This window comes from Eucalyptus grandis, chromosome 7 (genome assembly GCF_016545825.1).
Source record: "Eucalyptus grandis isolate ANBG69807.140 chromosome 7, ASM1654582v1, whole genome shotgun sequence".
NCBI lineage: Eukaryota > Viridiplantae > Streptophyta > Magnoliopsida > Myrtales > Myrtaceae > Eucalyptus > Eucalyptus grandis.
This window is the reverse complement of record NC_052618.1, coordinates 43435831-43460024: the sequence shown is the minus strand read 5'-3', so window position 1 is coordinate 43460024 and position 24194 is coordinate 43435831. Positions and strand designations below refer to the sequence as shown.

Sequence of the window (24194 nt, the reverse complement as noted above, 5' to 3'; positions counted from 1 at the left end):
GAATGCTCAATTTTTTTTCATCTACTTATTATTTCAGTATCAACAAATAATTTTAATATCTTAAAAAATTAACTTCACTCATGCCATGATACGCTTCCGATATAAAACAGTCGACGAAGCTTAGGCTGCAAGAAATCAAAACATTAAAAAAGCGGAGAAAAGCGGGAATCTTTACATGCACCTGGGCAGTAAAGAAAGTCATCAGACCGTGTACGGAAGACGAGAGGAAGACCCAGCCCCATCTTTTCGCCTTCCGTAGACCTCGAATGGTGGGTTGACGAAAAGACCTCGAGTTGCTTCTTTTAAGAGTCCATGGACGACCCCTTTGCCTTCCCCGTGTCATTCTTCTTCGTCGCTAAGAATGCTCACTTCGGAGCTAAAAAAGGGCTGATGATGTCCGTACAAGCTTTGCCCAATTTTTGCCTCGAAAGTTTCTTGAAACCTCAGAGCGATTTTTCCCTGGTGCTTTGATGGGCAAGAAAAGGGGAGAAAGAAACAAGTAGAAGATTTTGGTACGTGGGTTCAGATGGGTTTGGGAGGAAGCCCAAACAGAGTGGTGGGTGTGGAGATAGCTGAGGGTGGTTTGAGCAGGAGGAGGAGACATGGTACTAATGACCTGACTGATATTGTCTCCTCTTGGTCTCTTCATGACATTCTCAACGAAAACCTCTACCATGACCAGGTTTCTCTCTATTCTTCCCTCATCTTTGCTTCTTCTTTTTTTCCCTTTTGTCATGCCCTTTTGGTTTTATTCTCGTTTAAGTTCAACGACAATGTGGTGTTTACCTGGGAATTTTCCAATGATGCTAGTTCGTTCCTTTTTTTTGTTTGATTGTGCTTTTAATAAGCCTAGCCTTATAAGAATCTTGCATTCAACTTAGTAGAATAGAACCCTTTATGCTTCTACTATGTTCAGCAAGCTCGTTCGGTATTTTAGGAGTATATGTTATGTTTTACGGAATTTGGTCAAAGTATTTTTTGAAATGTCAAGGTTGGTTGGTCATATTTGACAATTGGCCGAGCTGTTTTTGTAGGTGGAGACTATACCGGATCAATTTCAGTCGGTCCAGGATTATCTCGGATCGTACGTCTACCCTTTACTGGAAGAAACCCGGGCGAGTCTGTGCTCGAGTTTGGAAAATATTTCTTTGCTGCCTTTCACTGAGATTATTGAATGTGTGGAAAGCGCGGGAAGTGGGAACTCGTATGCTGTTAAGGCCAGTCGGTGGAATGAATCCAATACTCGTGGCAAGGAAACTTACAAAACTTTGCCTGGAGATATCTTGATTCTAACTGATGCTAAGCCAGCAACTGTTCCTGACTTGGAGAGGTTCGGAAGAAGATGGGCGTTCGCATTAGTTAGGATGATTGGAGAAGATGATGAAGAGGATGAGGCAACGTCATCGACAAACTTTGAAGTGGAGACATTATTGAACCTTGAAGTAAATAATTCGTGGAAGCCAATGTATGCAATTTTCCTGATAAATATAGTCACTAACAAAAGGATATGGAAGGTGTTGCATATGTATCGTAACTTGGATATTTTGAAGGAAGTTCTCTGCACAGATTTGGTGGTATGACTTTCCTTTTCTGTCCCTTTGGTCCATTTAGACTTAAAATTGCTATTATATTCCTCTAAGCTTCAAAGCTTCATTTTATTCCTGTCGATTTGTAAGTTTATTAGGAAAATAACATAAATGTTGCTTTAAGCCATACTGTTTCATCAATAGATTAGGATGATTGTTTCTTTTAGTTGGTCCATTTCATGATATGGAGTTGAATGAATTATGTCTTAAATAGGGCAAATTACTTCCTTGGAGGCAACTTACTCATTGGTACTAGACCTTAAAATTTTCTATACTATATTTTTCACGGGATTTAAGTTTGTGTTGTGCAATGCTCTTTATGTCATATTAACACCGATTAAGTTTCAGAACCTTCTACCATATTTACATGGTCTGGATTATCACAAGAAATATGTTTTCGGTTGCAGGCTGATAAAGTTTCTAATCTCTGTGTTACTGAAGGTAATGGTTCTGAGAGTGAGAGCCTTGACAAGAGATTGAGCCATGATCTGAATGAATCCCAAAAAAAAGCAGTTGGGGCCTGTCTCAGTAAACTCCATTGTGAGAACAAGCCATCTGTCGACCTGATATGGGGTCCTCCTGGAACTGGGAAAACTAAAACCGTCGCTACACTGCTACTTACTCTCTTGAAAAGGAAACATAGAACCATTGTTTGTGCTCCTACAAATGTTGCCATCAAGGAAGTGGCAACTCGTGTTCTGAAGCTGCTAAAGGAATCAGATAGTGGTATAAGCACTGAAATGGAAAGTTTGCCCTGTTACTTTGGAGACACGCTTATTTTTGGGAACAAGGAGCGGCTGAAAGTTGATTCCGACATTGAAGATATATACTTGGAACATCGTGTAGAGCGCATTTCTGAATTCACTGGTTGGCATCAGTGTCTAACTTCCTTGATAGATACTCTTGCTGACTGTGTCTGTCAATACCGCGTATTTTTGGAAAACGAACACGCAAAAAGAAGGAAACTAGGAAGTGATGATGATAGGAGCGAAGGCAGAAGCAGTGAAGAAGATGGTAACTGTGAGCTTAAATCATTTCTTGAGTTTTTCAGGGACCAATTCAAGGAAACTGTCCGGCCCCTGCGGGCATGCCTCTATACTTTCTGTACTCATATATCCAGAACTAAATTCCAGAATATTACATCCCTCTTTAACTTACTTAATTCTTTTGAATCTTTATTATGTGGAGAGAAGTTGGATTCAGAGATGATGGAGATAACTCTTTCACGTGATGAACTTGGCCTGTTTTCGTTTGAGACATCCATGGGTCCACTATATGATATATATATGAAGAGACAGGAATGCCTTTCCATGTTGCTAACTGTTCGTGAAACTCTGAAGGATCTAAAACTTCCAAACTTTGTGAGTGAGGACATGATAGCCAACTTCTGTTATCGACATGCATCCCTGATTTTTTGCACAGCTTCTAGTTCATATAAGCTGTACTCTGTGGAGATGGAGCCTCTCAATTTACTGGTAATCGATGAGGCAGCCCAGTTGAAAGAATGCGAGTCAGTAATTCCTCTGCAACTCCCTGGTGTCAAGCATCTGATTTTAGTTGGAGATGAGTGTCAGTTGCCTGCTATGGTCGAAAGCAAGGTAATGTTAAAATATCTGAAACGGAACTTCGTATTTGGTTTTGAAAGATTTGTAATCTCCTTCTCTTCATTTGAGCTTAGATGGGCTAAATTATCTATACCTAACGCCTGTTGAATTTGATATCATGTTTTTTCTTTTCACAGGTTTCTAATCAGGCTGGTTTTGGAAGGAGTCTGTTTGAACGATTGAGTTCACTTGGTTATTCGAGGCAACTTCTCAATATACAATATCGGATGCATCCATCAATAAGTCTGTTTCCGACTTCAAAATTTTATCAAAAACAAATTTTGGATGGGCCAAATGTGAAGAGCAAAAGTTACAGAAAAGTCATTTGCCATGGCCGATGTTTGGCCCTTACTCATTCATAAATATTCCTGATGGAGAAGAACAAATCGGTGATGATGGCTGTAGCCTTAGAAACCCTGTTGAGGTGGAAGTTATCTCGAGGATAGTGAGGAATCTGTACAGAGGTATGTCAAGAGAATTTTATATGTATTGCTTTGAGCTCATGGATTTTGCATGTATTACTTAATCATATAGGTGTAGATTATGATGCCCATTAATAGTTCTTTTCCTAAGATGTTTCTTTCGAAGTTTTGCACCCCGCCAAAAATAATATCACTGTAGTGATGGTTTTATTTTCTTTGCAGCTTGGAATGGGTCAGAAGAAGATCTGACAGTAGGTGTCATATCTCCTTATAGAGCTCAGGTTGCTGCGGTTCTAGCTAAACTTGGAAAAAAGTTCGAAAATATCAAGGGCTTTATGGTCAAGGTGAAGTCAGTGGATGGATTCCAAGGGGGTGAAGAAGACATTGTTATAATATCCACTGTAAGATCAAACTCGCGTGGGAATATTGGGTTCTTGTCCAGTACTAAGAGAACCAATGTTGCTCTTACCAGGGCCAGGTACTCTATCCTCTTAACTGTGTCAAATTACATTTTTAGGGTGATATAGCAAGTAAATCCCTGAGTTAATTTCCTATCTATAGGTATTGTCTGTGGATTCTGGGAAATGGGAAAACACTGATGAAAAGCGATTCTGTGTGGAAAGCTGTGGTTGACAATGCAAAGAGTCGTGGATGTTTCTTCAATGTTGATGATGACAAGGATTTGGCTAAAGCCATCTTAGATGTGAAGAAAGAGAATAATCAGCTTGATGATCTGCTTGACAGAAGCAGTGTACTTTTCAGAAATGCAAGGTGGAAGGTAAAAAACTTTGCTCAACAGTATTCTATGGCTACATTTATTTTTCAAAATAAGCATTGAGTTTTATAGAACTTGTGACAACGTATGTTATTGTTACTCTTTGATCTTATCAGGTTCTTTTCAGTGACAACTTCCTGAAGTCTTTCAGAAAGCTGGCATCACTCAGGACAAAGATGTCCATCATCAACCTTCTGTCAAAACTCTCCAGTGGCTGGAGACCAAAGAAGAGAAATGTGGATATAATTTGTGAACACTCATCTCATATCGTAAGACAATTCAAAGCTGATGGTTTCTATGTCATATGCACGACTGATATTGTAAAGGAACTGAGATACATCCAAATCCTGAAGATATGGGATGTATTGCCTTTAGAGGATGTGGTAAAATTGGTCAAACGTTTGGACAGCATATTCGAGACATATAGTGATGATTTTATTAGTCGTTGCAATGAGAAATGCATTGAGGGGTAAGTCTGATCTTTTCTTCTTATCTTAAGATAGGTAGCACATCTCTTACTAAATTAGAAAGCATTTTCTTTCATTTCACATGCCTCTTCTGGTTATAGGGATCTGCAAGTTCCGAAGACCTGGGCATGTACTTTTGATTTTGTCTGCTATCGAAGTGCTAGTGAAGGTCAATTTGGGAGTAGTTCTGATGCTGATGCTTCAGATCGTAGGTTGTATGTGGAGAATGTGAAAGTGAGCGAGAGTTTGCTTCTAATGAAATTCTACACCTTATCATCAGATATTGTCAGAAATTTGCTCGATGACAGTGATGGTAATGAAGCAAGTCTTCCGTTTGAAGTAACAGAGCAAGAACAAGAGATAATTCTTTTTCCCAGAAGCACTTTTATACTTGGGCGATCTGGAACCGGTAAAACTACAGTCCTGACAATGAAGTTGTTTAGAAATGAGAAACTGCATGATGAAGCAACCAAGGGATTTCAGGAAATCCAAAGTGAAGGAGCAGAGGATTGTGTATTGCGCCAGCTTTTTGTGACTGTCAGTGCAAAATTATGTTTTGCGGTTAAACAGCACGTATCTCAACTTAGAAGGTACGTAAAATGTCATGGGAAGATGTTTGAACAATAGAATAATTATTCTGCAATTTTTACAATGAACAAACATATGCAAGGGTTAATGGATTGTCATTTTTTTTTTTTTTTTTTTTTTTTTTTTTTATGAATTAGTCGGGAGAAGGAGATAACCCCTTTGGCATGCTACTATTTTCCTCCTAGCGGAGAAGCACAACCAAGATACTTCATTTTATAGAGTTCTATAGGAAATATAACATGTGGCAAGAGCGCGTGGGTCAACATGTGGCAATCAGCACTTTGCCATGCTCGGGTGCTACCACTCGGATATAGCAGCTCGAAAATAGATTTAATCATTGCATGTTAGAGATTGACATCTTCTTCTTGCTGAAACTAAACATTAGTTTGTGCAGCAATATTCCTTATTTTGGTCTTCGTGCCACTTATTTAGTTTGCAGTACCATTTTATTGGAAACTTTCACATTAAATTTTGTGATTGTAGGCATTGTACATATAAAAAGAAAATCGTCCTTTTTAGAACTTGTGCAATTATAACCAGAATCGAGAAAGGACCATGCGTTCTACAAATCTTGCTGCGGGGGAAAATTTTTATTGCCAGCGGATGTAAACGCTATCCGTGTCTCATAGTATATCATTACAACCTTGGTGCATCAGCGTATTCTAATTTCCTTTTTGCTGTTAGTTACCTGAAAGTAGCAATTATGAGATTGCATGTGTAGTGGAGGTATTCCCATAAGTTTGTTAAAACTATATATTTCCATTTCTAATTGCTGGCTTCATTAATCCTGCAGCTCCAGCAGTGGTGCAAAACATAAAGTTAAAAGCTCTTCAGTTGATGAGATTGTTGATGATGCAGCATTATTCAAGGATATCCCGGATTCATTTTTAGACATATCTCCCAACTCTTATCCCCTTGTTATAACTTTTCGTAAGCTTCTGATGATGCTAGATGGAACTGTGGGGGTTTCATTCTTTGAAAGGTTCCCCGATCTAAGGGATCTTTGTCGTGGCCAATCCTTCAATTCTAGACCAGTGGCCTTACAAAGTCTTCTAAGAGCAAAGGAAGTTACTTACGAAAAGTTTTGTGCTGTTTATTGGCCTCACTTCAATGACAAGATAAGGAGGAGGCTTGATCCTTCCAGAGTCTTCACTGAAATAATGTCCCACGTAAAGGGTGGTCTTCCACCAGCAGATGGTTGTGAAGGCAAACTTGACAGACCAGCTTATGTTTCTATTTCAGAGGGTCGTGTCTCCACTCTGAGTTTTCAGAGAAGAGAAGAAATTTATGATGCTTTTGAGGATTATGAAAAGATGAAAATGAAAAATGGTGAATTTGATTTGGCCGATCTTGTCAATGATCTTCATTGCCGTCTTCTTCATGGGCAGTTTGCTGGTAACGTGGTGGATTTTGTATATATTGATGAAGTGCAGGATCTCACCATGAGGCAAATTTCACTGTTCAAGTATATCTGTAGAAACGTTGATGGGGGCTTTGTGTTTTCTGGTGACACTGCACAAACTATTGCAAGGGAATAGACTTCAGGTTTGAAGACATAAGGTCCCTTTTCTACAAGGAGTTCTTGATGGATTCAATGGATGGACCTGATATCAGAATGGAAAAGGGATGTCTTTCCAAAATTTTCCATTTGAGCCAAAACTTCCGCACTCATGCTGGTATACTCAAACTGGCGCAGAGTGTTGTTGATCTTCTTTACCATTTTTTCCCCTTATCCGTTGATGCTTTAAGCCCTGAAACTAGCTTTATATGTGGGGAAGCCCCAATTTTACTTGAATCAGAGAATGATGAAAATGCCATACTATCAATTTTTGGCAACTGTGATTTTAGTGGTAATTTTGTTGGCTTTGGAGCAGAGCAGGTTATTTTGGTTCGAGATGATCACTCTAGAAGTGAAATTTCAAACCTCGTGAGAGGGCAAGCGCTAGTTCTGACGATAGTGGAGTGCAAGGGGTTGGAATTTCAGGTAGGTGTGGGTCAGGTTGGATTGTTTGCCATGGGGTATTAATAGTAGCAGAATAGAGATTTCATGACCAATTTGCTGCAAGCTGGTACTCTGTAAAAAGTTTGGATTGGCATTTTCATTCTACTATACCCTTTTTTGTATGTAGACAATGGCATCTAGATACTCATAACGTAGAATTTGTTTGGGCTCATGTCAATATCATCTTCTAGGTTAATAGACAATATCAACGATCCTGCAACTTTATGGCTGTTCTTGATAGGCTGGTGTGTTGAAATGAGTCCAGAATTTTTTTGCTAAATTTTTTAGAATTGTTCATGTATTCACGAAACTTGAAATCTGTCATTTTGGTCATAAATCAGATGTTTTTACCTGAAATTTTTTTTTCTGTGGCATTGTATAGGACGTCTTGTTGTACAACTTCTTTGGCACATCACCTCTGAAAAGTCAATGGAGGGTCATTTATGGATACATGAAGGAGCACGCTTTGCTCGATAACAGCTCTCAATGGTCTTCCCCAAGTTTTGATGATGCGAAGCACAATATATTATGCTCTGAATTGAAGCAATTGTACGTCGCAATTACTCGGACAAGGCAAAGATTGTGGATTTGTGAGAATGCCTTGGAGTTCTCCAAACCAATTCTAGACTACTGGAAGAAGAAGTGCCTCATTCAAGTTAGGTTGGTAGATCATGCCCTTGCAGAAGCAATGCAGGTCAGGAGCACGCCGGAGGAGTGGAAGTTACAAGGTTTTAAGGTTTGCTGTTTTTCTGTTTTTTCTTTATTGGTGGTTTCCTCTTCATGGAATTGTTGTTTTCGCCTCATTTGGAGTCAACATGATCTGTGAATGCTAGAGATTTTGGAATGACCATAGTGACTGCAAAAGTATGACTGATCCTGAAAGAAAAAAAAAGTGTGTAGAATGTGGACGTTCTATGGTACAAATATGGTGATCAATATGCCAGCTTTTTTGGTTTTTTAATAGTTTGGCTAATACTTCATTTAGACATACAATGGATAAACAATATGATAGGAATATTTCTATGATCTTTTTCCTCATTTGAGGTTATCGGGTCAATGACAGTGCATTGTTTTGGTGTAAGCACTGATTTTTCCTTATGAGGGAGGACTATGTTTTCTTCTTTTCTTCTTTTCTTCTTTTCACCTCCTCTGAAGAAGCTATTGATCTCTTTTTTTTTTAAACTTTGCAAGCTCTTACGTGAGGGTAACTACCCAATGGCAATAATGTGCTTTGAACGAGCAAGGTACACATATGGGGAGAAATTAGCTAAGGCCTCTGCTTTCAAAGCAGATGCAGATCTCAAGCACATTTCAAATCCACAAGAGGCTTCTGACCTTCGAAGGCAGGCTGCTGAGATCTATGAAACAATTGGAATGGCCGACTCTGCCGCAGAGTGTTTCTACATGTTGAAGGAATATGAGATGGCAGGTATCATTTTTCTTTTCATTTCTTTCAAAATGATAAGGTGGAGATATGCTGCATCGTTACTTTTCTTCTTGTAGTAGCTATGTCAAAGCTGCCTAAGAAAGAGGAAATTTGACTTCGCATTCTTCTGTATCTAGTTTTCCACATGCGTGGTACGCTCTTGTTTACCAGTTTAATTGATTTTCCTCTTTCAATATTTAAAAAAAGTAGTTTGATCTCACTTGTTAATTTCCAAATGCTTTTGGTGAATTTTGAGCAAGCGCTACTAATGTTGACTTCATGGTCGATGTCTTGGCTTGAAAGTTGATTATTTTCTATATGATAACCTGTCTCTGCACTCTCAGCAGTTTGGAAAAATTTGAGCTGCTAAGTTCTTAACACTGATCAGACCTATATGTTTAAAAAAGCTCCATGTGGACTATGGTTTGTCAAAAACTTCTTGGTATTGTAGCCACCTACGGATGTTGATCCCGTTTCATCTTTTGACATTGGAGAATATAGTTGAGTGGTACAGAGTTGAGCTGTACAAACAAAAGGACGTCTGGCAGCTTCCAAATGTCCCTTTGCTATGTTTTATCTTCTGAGCATCAGCACTCTATAAATGAGACTGACATCAAATTTGTTTATGCTTCAACAGGTAAAATATACATGGATAAATGTGGAGAATCTGCTTTGGAGAAAGCTGGAGAGTGTTTCTCTCTCGCACGGTGCTACAGTCTTGCAGCGGAGGCATATGCAAGGGCAAATATTTTCTCAAAGTGCTTGTCCATTTGTGCTGAAGGAAAACTCTTTGAAATTGGTCTGCGATACATTGAGGATTGGAAAAGGCAGGGAACTGAGAAGAAGAGTAAAGAAATAGAGAAATTGGAACAGGACTTTTTAGAGAGTTGTACCCTACATTTCTACAACCTCAAAGACTACAGGGCCATGATGAAGTATGTGAAGGCTTTTCATTGCATCGATTCAATGAGAAACTTGCTCAAGAGGCTTGGATGCCTCGATGAACTTATAAGTCTGGAGGAAGAGTTCGGTAACTTTTTGGAGGCAGCGAAGATTGTGAGGATGAAAGGTGACATCCTTCGTGAGGTTGATCTACTTGGGAAGAGCGGAAAAAACAGAGAAGCGTCGATGAATATCCTGTGGTACATACTATTCTATTCCCTTTGGGCTCCTGGAAGCAAAGGGTGGCCCTTGAAGCAGTTTGCACAGGAGGAGGAGCTGGTAGCAAAAGCCAAACTTCTCGCAGAGCCTGAGCCTATTGCCTTCTATGAATATGTTTCTGTAGAATCAAGCATTTTGTTAAATAAACAGAACAGTTTGGCTCAAATGAAAGAACAATTGAGTGCTTCCAGTAGAAATGGAAGTGTCAGAGGTGAAATACTGTGCGCTCGAAATATTCTGGACTTCCATCTTCGTCAAAATAACTCCAATTTTTGTTGGGATTATGATTGGCTTGTTGACCCAGTGAATTATTCTGAACAACTGACCTTGGAGAATCAGATTTCCGTTGACTCAATGGTCTGCTTTTGGAATCTTTGGAGAGAGAAAATTGTTAGAATTATAGAGAGTGTAGGATGTGTGGAGATGCCGGTGGGAAAGGAAAATACGTCGTGTTGGGAGTTCTGTTTGAATTACTTTGGTGTTCTGGAGCAACAGAACAACATGCAAAGAACTTATCACCTTCTAAACCCGGATTCTGATTGGGTCAGAAACATAGATAAAAGATCTCTTCACAAAAAAAGGACAATTGGTTGCTTTGGATCTTAGACAATTGGTCTCTGCAGCTCAAAAGTACTGGTATTCTGAGCTTACTTCTGTTGGTATGGTGCTCCTGCACAAATTGGATGCTCTTTATCAATTTTTGGCGAAGAGTTCTCGGTCGAACTTCTGGCAAAGCAGATGTCTTGCTATCTTACATGAGGTTGCCAAGTTCCTTCAAGAACTTTGTCCGAATCACTCGTTCCAGTATGGTAAGGCACTGGATAGATTCATTGAAACATCCAGTGCGAGGTACTTTGGTCGCATATTTCCACTTGACTGGAGAATATCGTCATCAGAGAATATGGTATCTCTGAGAGGAAGTGAGGCTTCTCGTAATTTACTGAGAGAAACAATGAACATGATAATTTCGAAGAAGCATTTTTCACACGGGAAGATGGGTGAGCTTGCGACTTTGGTTCTTGGGTCTGGAATGCTCGATGATGGTTTGTACGGAGAAATAGCAAAATCATTTAAAGGAGATACGTCATGGGAGGCATTCATGGAATGCATTTGTCGGGATGTACCATCAGACCTTCCTCAGGCGAGCAATGGACCCGTGGAAATCTCTTTGGCTTGGAACCTTTATCGAGCTTTGGCAGATGCTTACAATGCCAATTGGAGGACTGAAAGGACTACATCACACCAATTTGCTTTTTGTATCTCTTGGAACGACTTGTGATTTTGTTAGCTTGCTCCAAAGGGCAGTTTTATACAACGAAATCTTCTCTAGTTGAATGGCTCATCTGCCATGAAGGTTTAGCAAAGCCTAGCTTCAGTTTCAACCTGGGAAATTGCTTGGAGCCCATCATTCAGTTTGTTACAAGGACCGTTGCGGACCTTCTTCACAATAAGGATGATACCAGACAATGGATCAAAAATTCGAACCTAAATGTGAGGGAGTATTACCCGTTGTTGGTCTTGAAGTTGGTTCTTTTGGTTTGTTTGCTTCACCTGAATTTTGGCATCAGTCCACATTTTCTCTTCGATTTGCTCGGTAAGAGTTGGATTTCTGAGCAAACACCTACAGAATTTCATCATATTCTTTCACGTTGCCGGAGGCCCAACTTACAGGAAATTTCAGTGGGTGTTCTCGCTGAAGCATTCGAAAAAGTTGATGATCCCCTTGTAATTACCAATTCTGCTTCAGATTGTTCAAAATGTCCACATGCCATCATTTTAGATGTGAAGTCGCACAAATGCAAAGAAGAGATTATGAAAGTTCTATTCCCCAAAGATGGAAGTGCTGAGAGCTCTTGCAAGTTGCAAGATCTGACTGAATTTTCCAAGGATTCCTCTTCATCTTCCGACAGTGTAGTACCAGTTGTGCATTCGGATGGTGCAAATGCGTCGTCATTGCCGGGACAAGAAGTGGGCTTAGCAAATGAGGAAGAGAGGGGCAAAGTTGGGGAAGCTGAAAAAGCCGGTGAAGTGAAGAAGGATCAGGAGGCTTCATCATCTTCTTTTTCCCAGACTGGCGGTGTGGAAAACCGGAACAAGAACAAGGGCAATTGCAAGTCCAAAGGTAAGCAAAATAAGAAAGGAAGAGGCAAGAAGAAATGAATCCTCACTTCATTGTCGCAGATACAGTTTGAGTGAAAATTGTATGTTGTTATATTTTACAGGTAGTCCACGTTCTTGTAATACATGTGGAACTTTTTAGTAAAATGGTTCTTAGAATGAAGAAAAACAGATCTCTTGACAGGAAGTTCATTATACATGTCCTGAAGTTCTAGCATGTCCTGAAGTTCTAGCAGAGAATATTGTTGACACCTAAATTTTAACAGCCCGTTTAGTCATTAAAAATTAGGGTTTAATTTTATCAAAAAAATATTAATTATATAGCATATAGATTTAGGTGCATTTTATTTATTGGACCGGTGCGGATGGATTCAAATTGATTCGTAAAAGAAATCGAGTTGGCAACCCATTTTTAAAGTGAGATTTGAAATAATGATTTTGGGATTTAAGAAAATCGGGTTGTGATCTTATTTTAAAAATCAAGTAGAAAATATTTAGGAGATAAGGAGAATAAAAAAGATTTTTGTGATCAAACTCAGTTATAGATTATTTTCGCATATATTGACAAAAGTAAATCCCCGTTTACGAAGATAAAATGGTTTTATCTATAAAAGCATGATCGGCGTTCGGTGGGGCCGGAATTTTTCAGGTTTTGGTAGTGCTTTCGAAAGAAGGGAAAAGGTCAAAAGCGAAAAAAAAAAGTGAAAGAAAGTGAAAATTAAAAGCAGAAGCAGCACAGGGGAGGAAGTGATTGGACATTTACCTTTCATCATCTTCCCCACATTCGCTGCCCCCATCCGCTGTCCCGGTCGCCGGCTTCTCTTCACCCGCGCCCGCGCTGCGCCGACGCCATCAAACCGCAAGCCGCTCGGACTCCCTCGCCGTCCGATCCGTCGCGCCTCCGCAGCTGTGAGCACCGCCGCGCCCGGCGTCCAGCGACCGCATCTCAGACCGCCCGCGGCGCCGCCTCACCACGCCACCACACCAGATGGCCCCGCTTCCGATCTACGCCTGCACCTGAAGTTTCTTGGCCCGCGACGCCCTTTGCCGGTGGTCCGAGCTGCTGCCGCACGCATCTGCTCTGCCCCGACGACCCGACGTTACCTGCCCTGTTCGTTGCTACTACTCCAGTGCCTATCTCCTTCGCCGTCTTCTGCTGAAGCCGCGCTGGTCCCTACCGCCCGCGCAAGCCACGACACCGGCAGCCCGACGAAGCCGTCGCTGTGTCGATCCGCGACGCCCGGGCCGCTCCGCCCTCTGTTGCAGCGTCACCGGGCCAGGGCGCCCCTGCCTTTCATCTCTGCTCGCAGCTCCGCAGACGCCACTGCCGCACGACCCAGCGCCCCTGCTCGCAGCACCGCTCCAGATCTAGAGCCTGAGCCACCATACGCCCGTCCGATGGCCCGGCGTCCCCTGTAGCCCGCACCTCCGCGCCGGTCCGTGACCAGTCACTACTGCAGACCCGGTGGTCCGCTCGACGCCAGCAGGCCCCGAACCCGTCGCTGCTGCCTCTGCCTTTGCTCGACCTCCCAGCGATCCGACGCCCCTGTCCGCGAAGCCACCGCCGATTCACCTCCGCGCGCTCGCCCACCGCCGATTCACCTCTTCACCGCTTGTCGCCGCCAGTTCACCCTTGCCGGAGTTCCTCTTGCCGGACCGACGACTCTCTCCCCTTGGAGATTCACGGCTGTGTGTGGAAAGGAAAAAACAGAAAAAGAGATCATATTAGGTAGTTTCTCTTTTATTTTTTTATTTTTATTATTATTTTTTTAATATTCTGTTTTAGTGGAATTGTTCATTAATATATTATTGATATCACAATATGAAAAGTCCCTCAAGCTAGGGATTAACAGTCCGATTTTCGCGCCCGAAATCCGACTCCCAATCCCTTACAAAAATCGACAATCCAATCTCAAACCCGAGATTCAATTCACGATTTAATTTAAAATTAGCCAACCCGATCTCATGCGCGAGATATGGTTGTCGCTAATTTTTGGATATTAATATTGTCTTGCTTGATTAGATGTCATGTGTTTGGATCAATTTTATTTTCATAAGAGAAAAAAAAATCAAAAAAATCGAATTAGGATTAAGTTTGTTTTAGAATATTCCTAGTCTTAGGTTTAAAATCGCTATCTTATTTCGAATTTTTAAATAAGAAAATAAAAAAAAAATCTGAATAAGGATTAGGTTTGTTTTTATTATCTTGCATATTTAGGATTGCAATCTTATTTCGAATTTTTAAATAAAAAAATCCAAAAAAGAAGGGTTAATACCTTAAAAAACCCCAAACTGGTACATTTGTGACAAATTTACCCCAAACTATTTTTTTTGACCATAAAAACCCCAAACCTGCAGTACACCCGTGACAAATTTACCCCGACTAACTATAAAAAACCCTAAACTGGTACATTTATGACAAATTTACTCCAAATTAATTTATTCGACCACAAAAACCCCAAATTGGTAAATTTGTGACTAATAAACCCTCCGAAAAATTAGATTAATACCACAAAAAATCACAAAAATTATAAACTATGACAAACATAGTGTAAAATCCCAAATTGATATACCGATCAATTATCACGTGTTATTTAACTTTATAATTTAACAAGAAAATTTAATTAAAACTAATAGAGGGTAAATTTGTCACAAGTGTACCGGTTAAGGTCAATTTGTCAAAGGTATACCGAGTTTGGGGTTTTTGGTGGTCAAAAATAGTTTGGGGTAAATTTGTCACATGTGTACAGTTTAGGTTTTTTTCAAGGTATTAACCCAAGAAAGAAAGTGCATTCATTTAGGTTGTTAGTTTTTTATTTGAATTGCATGTTTAATTATGTGTTAGTTTTAATTTCGAATTTCTTAAAGAAAAACACAAAAAAAAAAAAATCATTGTGCATATTAGATTAGAATTGCATGTTTCATTTTAAATTTAGATCATCTTTTTTAGATAAATTGCATTTTAGATTTAGATAATGTCTTAGTTTAAATTATGATTTAATATGACTTAATCCCTAGTTTAAATTAGATAGAATCTTAATCTAGCTAGATCATTTCAAATTTCATAAAATTTGTCTTAGGATAAATTAGTTGCAATTTCTAGGATAGATTGCATTTTTAAAATAAAAAATGTCATTTGCATGTCATATAGAATTAGGTTCTTGAAATGCACGTCATTTTAGTGATTATTGTTAGGTTCATTTCTAATTAGAAATTGTCCGTCATTAGATTAGGTCATTTAATAAATGTCGCGTGACATATAGCTCGTATATTAAATTGTATGTCGCATGTCATTTTAGTTAAAATAATCTTGTATGTCATTGCATTGCATCACACCTCATTAGAATTAAGTCATTGCATATTTAATAATTGCATGTTGATTAAGAGATCACAAAAATTTTATTCATATAGTTTAGGACATGTTGCCATGTTATATCATTTCATATTAGATTAAAAGCATTGCATTGTATATGGATTATAGTCTCATTAAAAAATGAAAACAAAAAAAAAAAAAGAAATTGCGTATTAATTAGAAATCATATCTAGGGTTGTTGATGTGGGTTTTAATTTAACGCTATAGATGCTTTCGTTATTTTGAAGTAAGTCCTGCATTTTTTAATTGCTTTCTTGGGTGTTAAATTGATGATTTGCGCACCTGCATTATATACTCACATGTTAGGAAAATAGTTTAAAATCAATTCAAGCTGCCTGCAAAACCTTTTTTTAAAAATAAAATAAAATAAAATAAATGGTACCGAAAGGGCGTTAGAGAAATCTAGCGTAATCAAATCCCCGTACCCAAATCTTTGGTTCGTATGAGTAAAGTAAATCCCGTTACTTTATTTGGGTTTCTAATCGACCCACCAAAAAATAGATTAGTGGCAACTCCTAAATAAAATATATCTGCATGTTAATAATTTAAATCTAAGTCGCGAATTGATATGGGTTTGGGAGAGCCCGAGTTAAGTCTAGGCTTAGCAATCTATTAGCCAAACCCTAGGTGGTTCACACCCCGGAAAAAAAATTGGTCGCGACAAATAGTCATGAAAATCTAGTATTCCTTTCTTGGCTGCAGATTATTGTTCCTTCTTTTTTACTGCTCTAAACCTTTAATTTTCTCATGCCTCACGATAGCATGTATGCAGTGAAGAATGAGAAAGAAAATGCAACTTCCTCTTCATATCTTATTTAGTTACAGACCATCTTGATAGAGAAGTTTGTCTGATTATAGTGAAAACATGTAATGAGATCCAGCCTAGGAGACCATATGTCCATATGGGAATGTACATCATTAAACTGTGTGTACCCTCACCAGATGAAGGACGGGACCGTCCCCCGGAAATAAAAGCCCTAAATCGATCAAAACAACATCATCTCCCAAATTGCCCCAAATCTAAAAAATAAAAAAAGCCAAAATCCCTATTGAAGTGTTCAAACCCTAATCCCGAATCTTAATTTCGATTTGCCTAAAATTTCACCATTGCATCTTGAAAAAGAGAGTAGGATTTTTAGCAGTGCTTCAAATTCCTCTCACTGAAGCGAAGGCGAAGGCAAGCGTTTTTGTTTTTGTGGGTTACCGAGTCCAAAAAGAACATCATGGACTCGAATGAATCCGAGGAGAAGATTTTATGAATGTGCCCGATATAGAGAATGGTCGAAGTGTAAATACTTCAAATGGGTCGATGTGAAATTCTCTCATCGAGCCACAGAGGTGATATCGAATCTACTTGATGGATGACATCAACCTCCATCTACGCTCATGGACAACTTGGACGATGTTAATTCAATACAAGCTCAAGCATCTTCGGCTAAACATTTGTAGAATGAAGTTTCAAGAATGACAATTGAACGGAAATGTTATCAAGCCTTTATTGTGGTATTATTTTGTTATCTATCCTATTTTATGATGAAATGTTAGGCACTGAAAGATGAGAAGTTTCTTCGACTACCATAGTTGAAAATCAGTGGACAAATACAATAATTTTGGATCAAATGTAGGCATTTTTTTGGAAGATGAGAAGAAGTTTGTGTTGTCCACAAGATCGTTGTAGCTTTGTTATTCTTTGTGCTATCATATATATCATGGGTTACTTCTTGTGCTTGTGGAGAGGTCAACAAAGAGAATGAGTGAATGAAATGCTGCTCATACTATATTTTTACTTGTTCTTGAATATAAACGAACAATGATGGATGTGTATTGATTTAATGTGTTGTGGTAGCTTCTTTACTTGAACTGAATATATACGTAAACCAACAGCAAACACTGAATTGAATGAAGTTGATATAAGTTGAACTAAATATAAATTAGCAGCTTCTCTGGTTTGCTACAAACCAACATATACATAGGACAAACACGAGTGATTACTCGAGTGTCATAAGTTGTATTTAGTGATCACTTAAGTACTAATTGTGATGAAAAAAAGATCACTTAATTGTCAAGTTATTATTAAAGTGATAACTTAAGTATCACTCATGGTTAAAAGTGAACACTTAAATATTAAATTTTTAGAATGTTATCGGTTAAGTGTCATTTTTGTAGGTTTCCCCTAAAAATTACACCAACCACCATCATCGGTCACCACCGACCACCAGCCACCACCACCAACCACACCAAGTACCCAATCCACCACCTCGAGCCATGACTAGCCACTCTTTTGTGCTAGTGGTGTACTATTGCAGAAGGTGTTTATAAGCTAAGTCTCGCACCCGCTTGGCACCAATACCACCTGGTATAAGATATGCACACTGCACACTTGCACCAAGTGTTGCACGAGCTCCCAACCCCTACTATAGACCCACTACCATCAAGCATCACTGGCCACCAGCACCACCAGCCATCACCCACCACCACCACTGGCTACCACACTAGCACCCCAGCCACCAATTAATGTGCTGGTTGTGGGTTTGCTACACAAGGTACAGCTTGTACCAGCACCACTTGATACAAGATGTGCACACTACACATTTGCACCAAGTGCGGCACGAGCTGCCAACCGAATTCCCACCACAAACCCATCATCACAAGGCATCACCAGCTACCACCATTAGCCACCACACTAGCACCCCAACCACCAGCCACTGTACTAATTGTGGGTATGCTGCATAAGGTGTTGATGCAAGTCGAGCCTTGCACAAGCACCACCTGGTGCAAGATGTGCACACTGCACACTTGCACTAGAAACAGCATAAGCCTTGAACCGAACCATCATAATAGACCCACTACTACTAGACATCACTAGCCACACTAGCACCTTAGCTACAACCACAGACATTCCAGCAACATCATCAAGTAAAAGCAAAATCCAAAAAATGAAAATGACAAAAAAATTTGACAAGCAGCAAGATCGTTCCATTGATATTGAAATTAAGTCTCACAAACTCAATGACATACCAAAAAAATAAAATAAAAGTAAAACTATCTATAGTAAGTTATAAACAAAGACAAGCATAACAAGCCAACAAAAATCACAGCTTTATGAAACTTGCAATGGAGAAGTTGATTTACTTGAGAAATAGTGTATAACATTAGACGTAAATGACAAAAAAATCACAATGTATATAGTTGCGTGATAATATAGTGAAACCAAACACATCTAAATGGCAAGCAACTGGTCGGTAATTTTTATAATGAGCGACACTTGCTCCTTTTAGAGTCGAGCATTGTCCATAGCAATTTTTATAATGAGCACTAATGATTACTTTTCGACCTGAGCATCATCAATCCAAGTACCTTATGGTGGTTTTGCCCAACTAGCCCGGATGCCTAATTGCATATGACCATCGGACAAAGACTAGCATAACAAGCCAATAACAGCACAAAACTTGCAATGGAGAAGTTGATTTACTTGAGAAATAGTATATAGCATTAGACATAAATGACAAAAATCACGGCGCATATAGTTGCTGAGAATACATGGAAACCAAGCACATCTAAATGGCAAGCAATTGGTCGGCAATTTTTATAAAGAGTGACACTTGCTCCTTTTAGAGTCAAGCATTGTCCATAGCAATTTTTATAATGAGGACTACTGACTACATTTCGACTTGAGCATTGTCAACCCAAGTACCCTATGGTGGTTCTACCCAACTAGCCAAGATGCCTAATTGCATGTGACCATCGTACAAAGGCAAGCAAAACAAGCCAACAAAAATCATAGAGAAAATCTCAAATAGGAACCTAAAGTGCCCTCATAATCTCAAAAAAGGACATGAAGTTGAATCTCTCTTTGAATCTCTCTTAAATAAGGAACCAAAGTAGTCATTTAGTCTCAAGGAAGGCTTGACTCGCTAACTGGTGAACAGATGCATCTTCGATGCATATTCCAATGGTGTGGTCAGAGGTACTTTCCTCCGAAAATTATTATTTTTTCGTTTCCTTTTCCTCTGTTCATCTTCTTCTTGATTCCACCCATGCCTGTCCCTATTCATCATCTTTATTGTCGATCTTGAAGATAGGCATTGCCCAAATCAAGAACACCGAATTTGGGTACCAGCGACCAGCGAGGCCACCCCTATCAGATCGACAGCAGGCGAGGGCTTGCAGGCCCTCGCTGGCCCTCAGAAAGCAATGAGTGGAATGAAAGCTGCGAGAGGGGGACATCCTATCGCGCGGACGAGATAGCCATACGGCTTGGCGAAAAGTAGCAGCTTCAGCTTAACTCATCTTTCACCAAACAGAGCACCTCCCGCCTTGATCACAAATCATGCCTCGAACTACAGGAAATTCTGATTTCTCGGGAATTGCTATACGCCCACCCCCACCACCCCGACCCCACCGAACAATCAACGTCACGAGCAGAAAGCTCCGCGGCATAAGAAATCGAGCTAACCATCTCATTCAGTAAGGACCCAACAGAGACATGTAAGTGACAAGTCGTCAACAAAGGACGCACTACAGATACGTACAGATACATTCAAGGAAAAAGGAACGAACTTTCGAGGGAATTCTCCGTTCGCGACGTGGAGTCGCGAGCATCAAACCTCTAGAAACCCCGCCGGCCGTGATGGTCCTCGCTAGCCACAGGCAAGGCCACCCTTGCCAGAGGGTCGGCCTGCAAGCCCTCGCTCGCTGCCGATCTAGCAAGGGGGGCCTCGCCGGCCCTTGCCGTGGCCAACGAGTTCCAGCTGTTCTTGATCCGGGCAATGCCTGTCTTCAACATTGACGAAGATGATGATGAGCAGGGACAACATAGGTGGGATCAAGAAGAAGATGAACGGGGTAAAGGAAAATGAAAAGAATATTTTTGGATGAAAATATCCCTAACCAAACATTTGGGAGATGCATTTGTTAACTGGTCGACGAGCTAGATCCTTTTTGAGACCAAATGATTATTTTGGATGTTTATTTGAGACGGGTTATATTTCAAATTCTCTTTTGAGTAAAAAGAAGGCACTTTATATCGCTATTTGAGGTTTTTCCAAAATCACGGCTTTAATAGCATGAAATTTGCGATGGAAAAGTTGATTTACTTGAGGAACAGTGTGCAGCATTAGACGTGGACATATTTCATCAAGTATCTCAATCCCCCCAACCCAACCGCCACCTCCACCCTGGAATGGTCATTTCCCACTTGTCGATTGCTACAGCCTAGAGGTCAATCTTTCTTTCTTCATTCTCGATGGCATGGAAAGACGTTGCATTTAATTTTCTTTTCCTTTTTTATTCCGTTGACCCCATGTTGAAATCGGAGCTAAACTTTAGGCCCAAACGTGAAGAAGTTAACAGTCCAAATTAAGTTCAAATCAGGCCATGATAATACATTTAACCCACAAAGCCTATTGATGAAACTTCTAATGAATTCATCGATCACGAGTTTCTAATTGATAGTATTTGAGCCAATTGCATGATACTAGGTGACTATCAATTGATTGGAAACATGCATAGAAGTTAAAGACTGACCTAAGGAGGATTTATCTACTGGTGAGTAACCATAGCTAAGAAATCAAGAGCAGTTGCAAATCACCTAGAGCAGCGTGCAAGTGAAGATGTTTAATGATTCTTGTGGAGGAAGATTAGAATGTATAACGCAATTGTCCATTTAAAAGACAAAAGAAGAATCAACGGGAGGCACCACAAAATCCCAATAGCACATTTGATTAATTGTGAAGATATGAAGATGAGGAGGTTATTTAGAGTAGATCAGATTAACCTGAATTGGGATTTGAATTTCATTTATATTAGGCTTCCTAGTTTCGATATTTGTCGTTGTTTATAGAAGCATTCCTGTTGTGTTTTGTTAGTTTTTTTTACTTTCTCCACGCATCCTAGCGAATGCCATTAATGGTATATGTTTAGTTTTAGTGATCGAGTAAGTATGGCCTCAAGGAATGTAAGCCATCCATTCTGGTTCAACAAAATTACAATACAATTTCCTTGTTTCCAATCTACAGTTTGTACTTCATTAGTAATTCACATTTTTTCAGAGTTCTCGAGACTTCATGGCACGTTAGAATTCATTTACTTTGGATTCAACCTCAATTTTAACATTTTAATTGGTCATCGATCACCCTCGCTTGGACTTTTATTACTAATTGAAATCATTGAGTTTCTGGTGATCACAATCTTGCGAAAGTCCACCTTACATTTTTTATGGCGATCATGGTTGGAGAATAGAATGTCTTGCCGAAGTACTGGAAGCATGTTTGGGCTTCACCATTGTGAAGCCAGCTACTCCAATAATCACAAAAGTTGGGTTCTAACCCAGCAAAAGCCTCCCGGCTAGGAAAGGGATGGTCCAGCGACGAAAGCCCACCGTCTTAGTCTCCCTAATGAAAGTGTGCGGGAATATCCTTTCGATCGATTCACTCGGACCTTTTGGAAATTCAGGATAAAGTCTTATAAAGAATTGGATGAATAATCGAGGCCTTTGATGCTAATGTTAGGAGAAGGAAACAATCAAAAGTGGTTCCTAGAGAGGTCAATGTGAATGATGGCAAAAAAGTGGGGAACTACACCTAGCGTCCAAGGAGACTAGAAATTGACAAGACCATGAAGAATAACTCGATGAAAATGAACCGAGAGTACCCAATCCTCTCGGACAAAGAATATCTTACTAGGACAATAGAAATATTTGCATGGACCTATACTAAAGGCTTTTGTCTAGGAAATCATTCCCTAATCACATCGACTGTCCCTAGAAAGTATAAAGTGCCTTAATTCACTATGTTCACTCGTGAATGTGAAATCATAGCTGTTGAAATATTGTCACACATTACTGATAATTGGTCTCATGTGCTATATATATTCTTGTGGTTTTCTCCACCAAATAGCTTAAGTTTTGGATTTGACTATCCGAATAGGAAGTTCCAAGTTCAAATTTTTATGGGCCCCTACATGCCTCCCTAATTGCATATTTCCACATGCCACTCAAATATTGTCCAACATCAATTGATAAGGGGTCCTATATGTTGATGCGGTTTCCTCAAAGTGGTACCTCGCCTGTTGCCACGAGTTCCGTTTGAGATTGGTGGGACATGCAAGTCCAGTTCAGACATACTTCTCCTAAGGCGATCCCGGAGTATCGGTGGCTGATTTGACCAAGAGATAAAGGCAACAACCTGACTGTCCATAAATATTTAATGAGATTGAAAAATCCAATGTTAGGTGTAAGACTAAACTTTCGAGGAAGATTTCCTCTCACTAGCCCAAAAGTACATCCAATTTAGCACCATCCCCCAAAATGTAGTGGAGAGTTTAGTCGGTATGAGAAGGCAACAAATTAGGCCATAACAAGCCATCGATGCCAAGTACCCACCAAAGACACGGCAACCTCAGTTTCGACCCTTTGCTCACGTGACCCGAGAGAGGCGAAGAATGTATGTCCGTCAACGGGACCCTAACAACACCAACAATGTGGGCGGTTCAACCAAAAAGCCGAGCATTCTCATGGTCCCTTTTGGAGAAGAGGATATACTATTCTCTTGGTTGTTTACGGTGCGTTTGGAATTAGCTTTGCAAAGGGCTTTGGGCCAAGATACTTAGACCAAAGTTGGGGTATTTGGGAACAACTTTCAAATTCCCATTAGCCCAAAGTTGGCTTCTCAAGGTTGAAAGCCCAAAGTAGGTGTGAGGTGCCTTGGGCTTTCAAACTTTTTTTGATACAAATCTGCATTTCTTTTTCATTTTTTCATTTTTTTAATTTTCTTCCAAAACCATCCTCACTTATTCTTGATTTTCCGATTTTGCCCCGTCATTGTAATGGTCATCTTCTTCTCGGTTGAGGTTTGTTGACAGCTTGCTCGGGCCGTGAGCGGCCGCCGATGACTCGGTATGGTGGCCCAAGTGACTGTCGCCGGGAGTGGTGCAATCACCACCCTATCTCGGGTCGCGGCAAGGTTTGGGTGCGCGACCTCCCACAACCTCGCCGACCGGATCCGGGGCGGAGGTCGCATGACCCCACTACGACCAGCCGGAGGCGGCGAGGTCCTCCACGACCTCACCACCCCCGAATCGGGTCGCGGCGGGTTGCCCGACGTCCGACAGCCCCTCTCCGCCCCGAATCTAGGTCGCGGCGGGTCGCCCAACGTCCGGCAGCCCTGCGGGGTCGCTCGACGATCTAGCAACCTCACCACCCAGATTTGGGTCGCGGCGGGATCGCCCGGCGCTCGGCCCTGGCCGAGGGTCACCCGACATCCGGTAGCCCTCATTGGGGTCTCCCAACCCTTGCCGCTTAGGTTAATTTTTATTTATTTTTCTTTTGATAATTTTTTATCACAAAGTCCTTTGTAAATATAATTCCCCAAATATCATTTTGCTCAAAGTACTTCACAAAGAACTTTCAAACTACAATTTACTAAATACAGTTTGCATTTTCCCAAAGACTTTCCCCAAAATGCTTCCCAAACGCACCCTACGTCCACTCTGGAGAGTTCTAAACTAATGGTTGGGCCTTTTATTTGGGTCCACGAAGCCTGCAAGAAGAGCACCCTAAAGAGGGTAAGCTAGCCATAACCCGACGCACGCCCACTAGGGGTCTAGTGTTCAAAGCCGAAGCCCGCCCTGTTCTCCTCTCTCGTTCAAACATGGGAAACTCTGATTTCTCGAAC

At 40.4% G+C, this 24194-nt stretch overlaps 3 protein-coding genes across 4 annotated transcripts; 2 read left to right on the top strand and 1 right to left on the bottom strand.

Annotated features, from left to right (window-relative positions):
* The first annotated feature begins 526 nt into the window (after positions 1 to 526).
* Positions 527 to 6980, top strand: LOC120286031. The gene is made up of 10 exons (XM_039317839.1): positions 527 to 682; positions 1035 to 1574; positions 1994 to 3184; positions 3328 to 3382; positions 3493 to 3654; positions 3835 to 4090; positions 4174 to 4390; positions 4504 to 4856; positions 4956 to 5444; positions 6236 to 6980. The coding sequence occupies exons 1-10, from the start codon at positions 527 to 529 to the stop codon at positions 6978 to 6980; spliced, it is 4164 nt and encodes a 1387-aa protein (XP_039173773.1).
* On the top strand, positions 6979 to 11274 carry LOC104453599 (TPR and ankyrin repeat-containing protein 1). Its single transcript, XM_039316467.1, has 4 exons — positions 6979 to 7426; positions 7827 to 8180; positions 8636 to 8873; positions 9508 to 11274. The coding sequence occupies exons 1-4, from the start codon at positions 7028 to 7030 to the stop codon at positions 10635 to 10637; spliced, it is 2121 nt and encodes a 706-aa protein (XP_039172401.1). The 5' UTR covers positions 6979 to 7027; the 3' UTR covers positions 10638 to 11274.
* LOC120295383 lies at positions 11267 to 13861 on the bottom strand. Of its 2 annotated transcripts, none has more exons than XM_039316470.1 (2): positions 12913 to 13860; positions 11267 to 12042 (listed from the first exon to the last, which is right to left on the bottom strand). In XM_039316470.1, the coding sequence occupies exons 1-2, from the start codon at positions 12944 to 12946 to the stop codon at positions 11666 to 11668; spliced, it is 411 nt and encodes a 136-aa protein (XP_039172404.1). In that variant the 5' UTR covers positions 12947 to 13860; the 3' UTR covers positions 11267 to 11665. The 2 variants fall into 2 exon arrangements, 1 of the variants encoding a protein (XP_039172404.1); XR_005552742.1 differs by having other exon boundaries at positions 11733 to 12102; positions 12913 to 13861.
* Positions 13862 to 24194: the final 10333 nt, after the last annotated feature.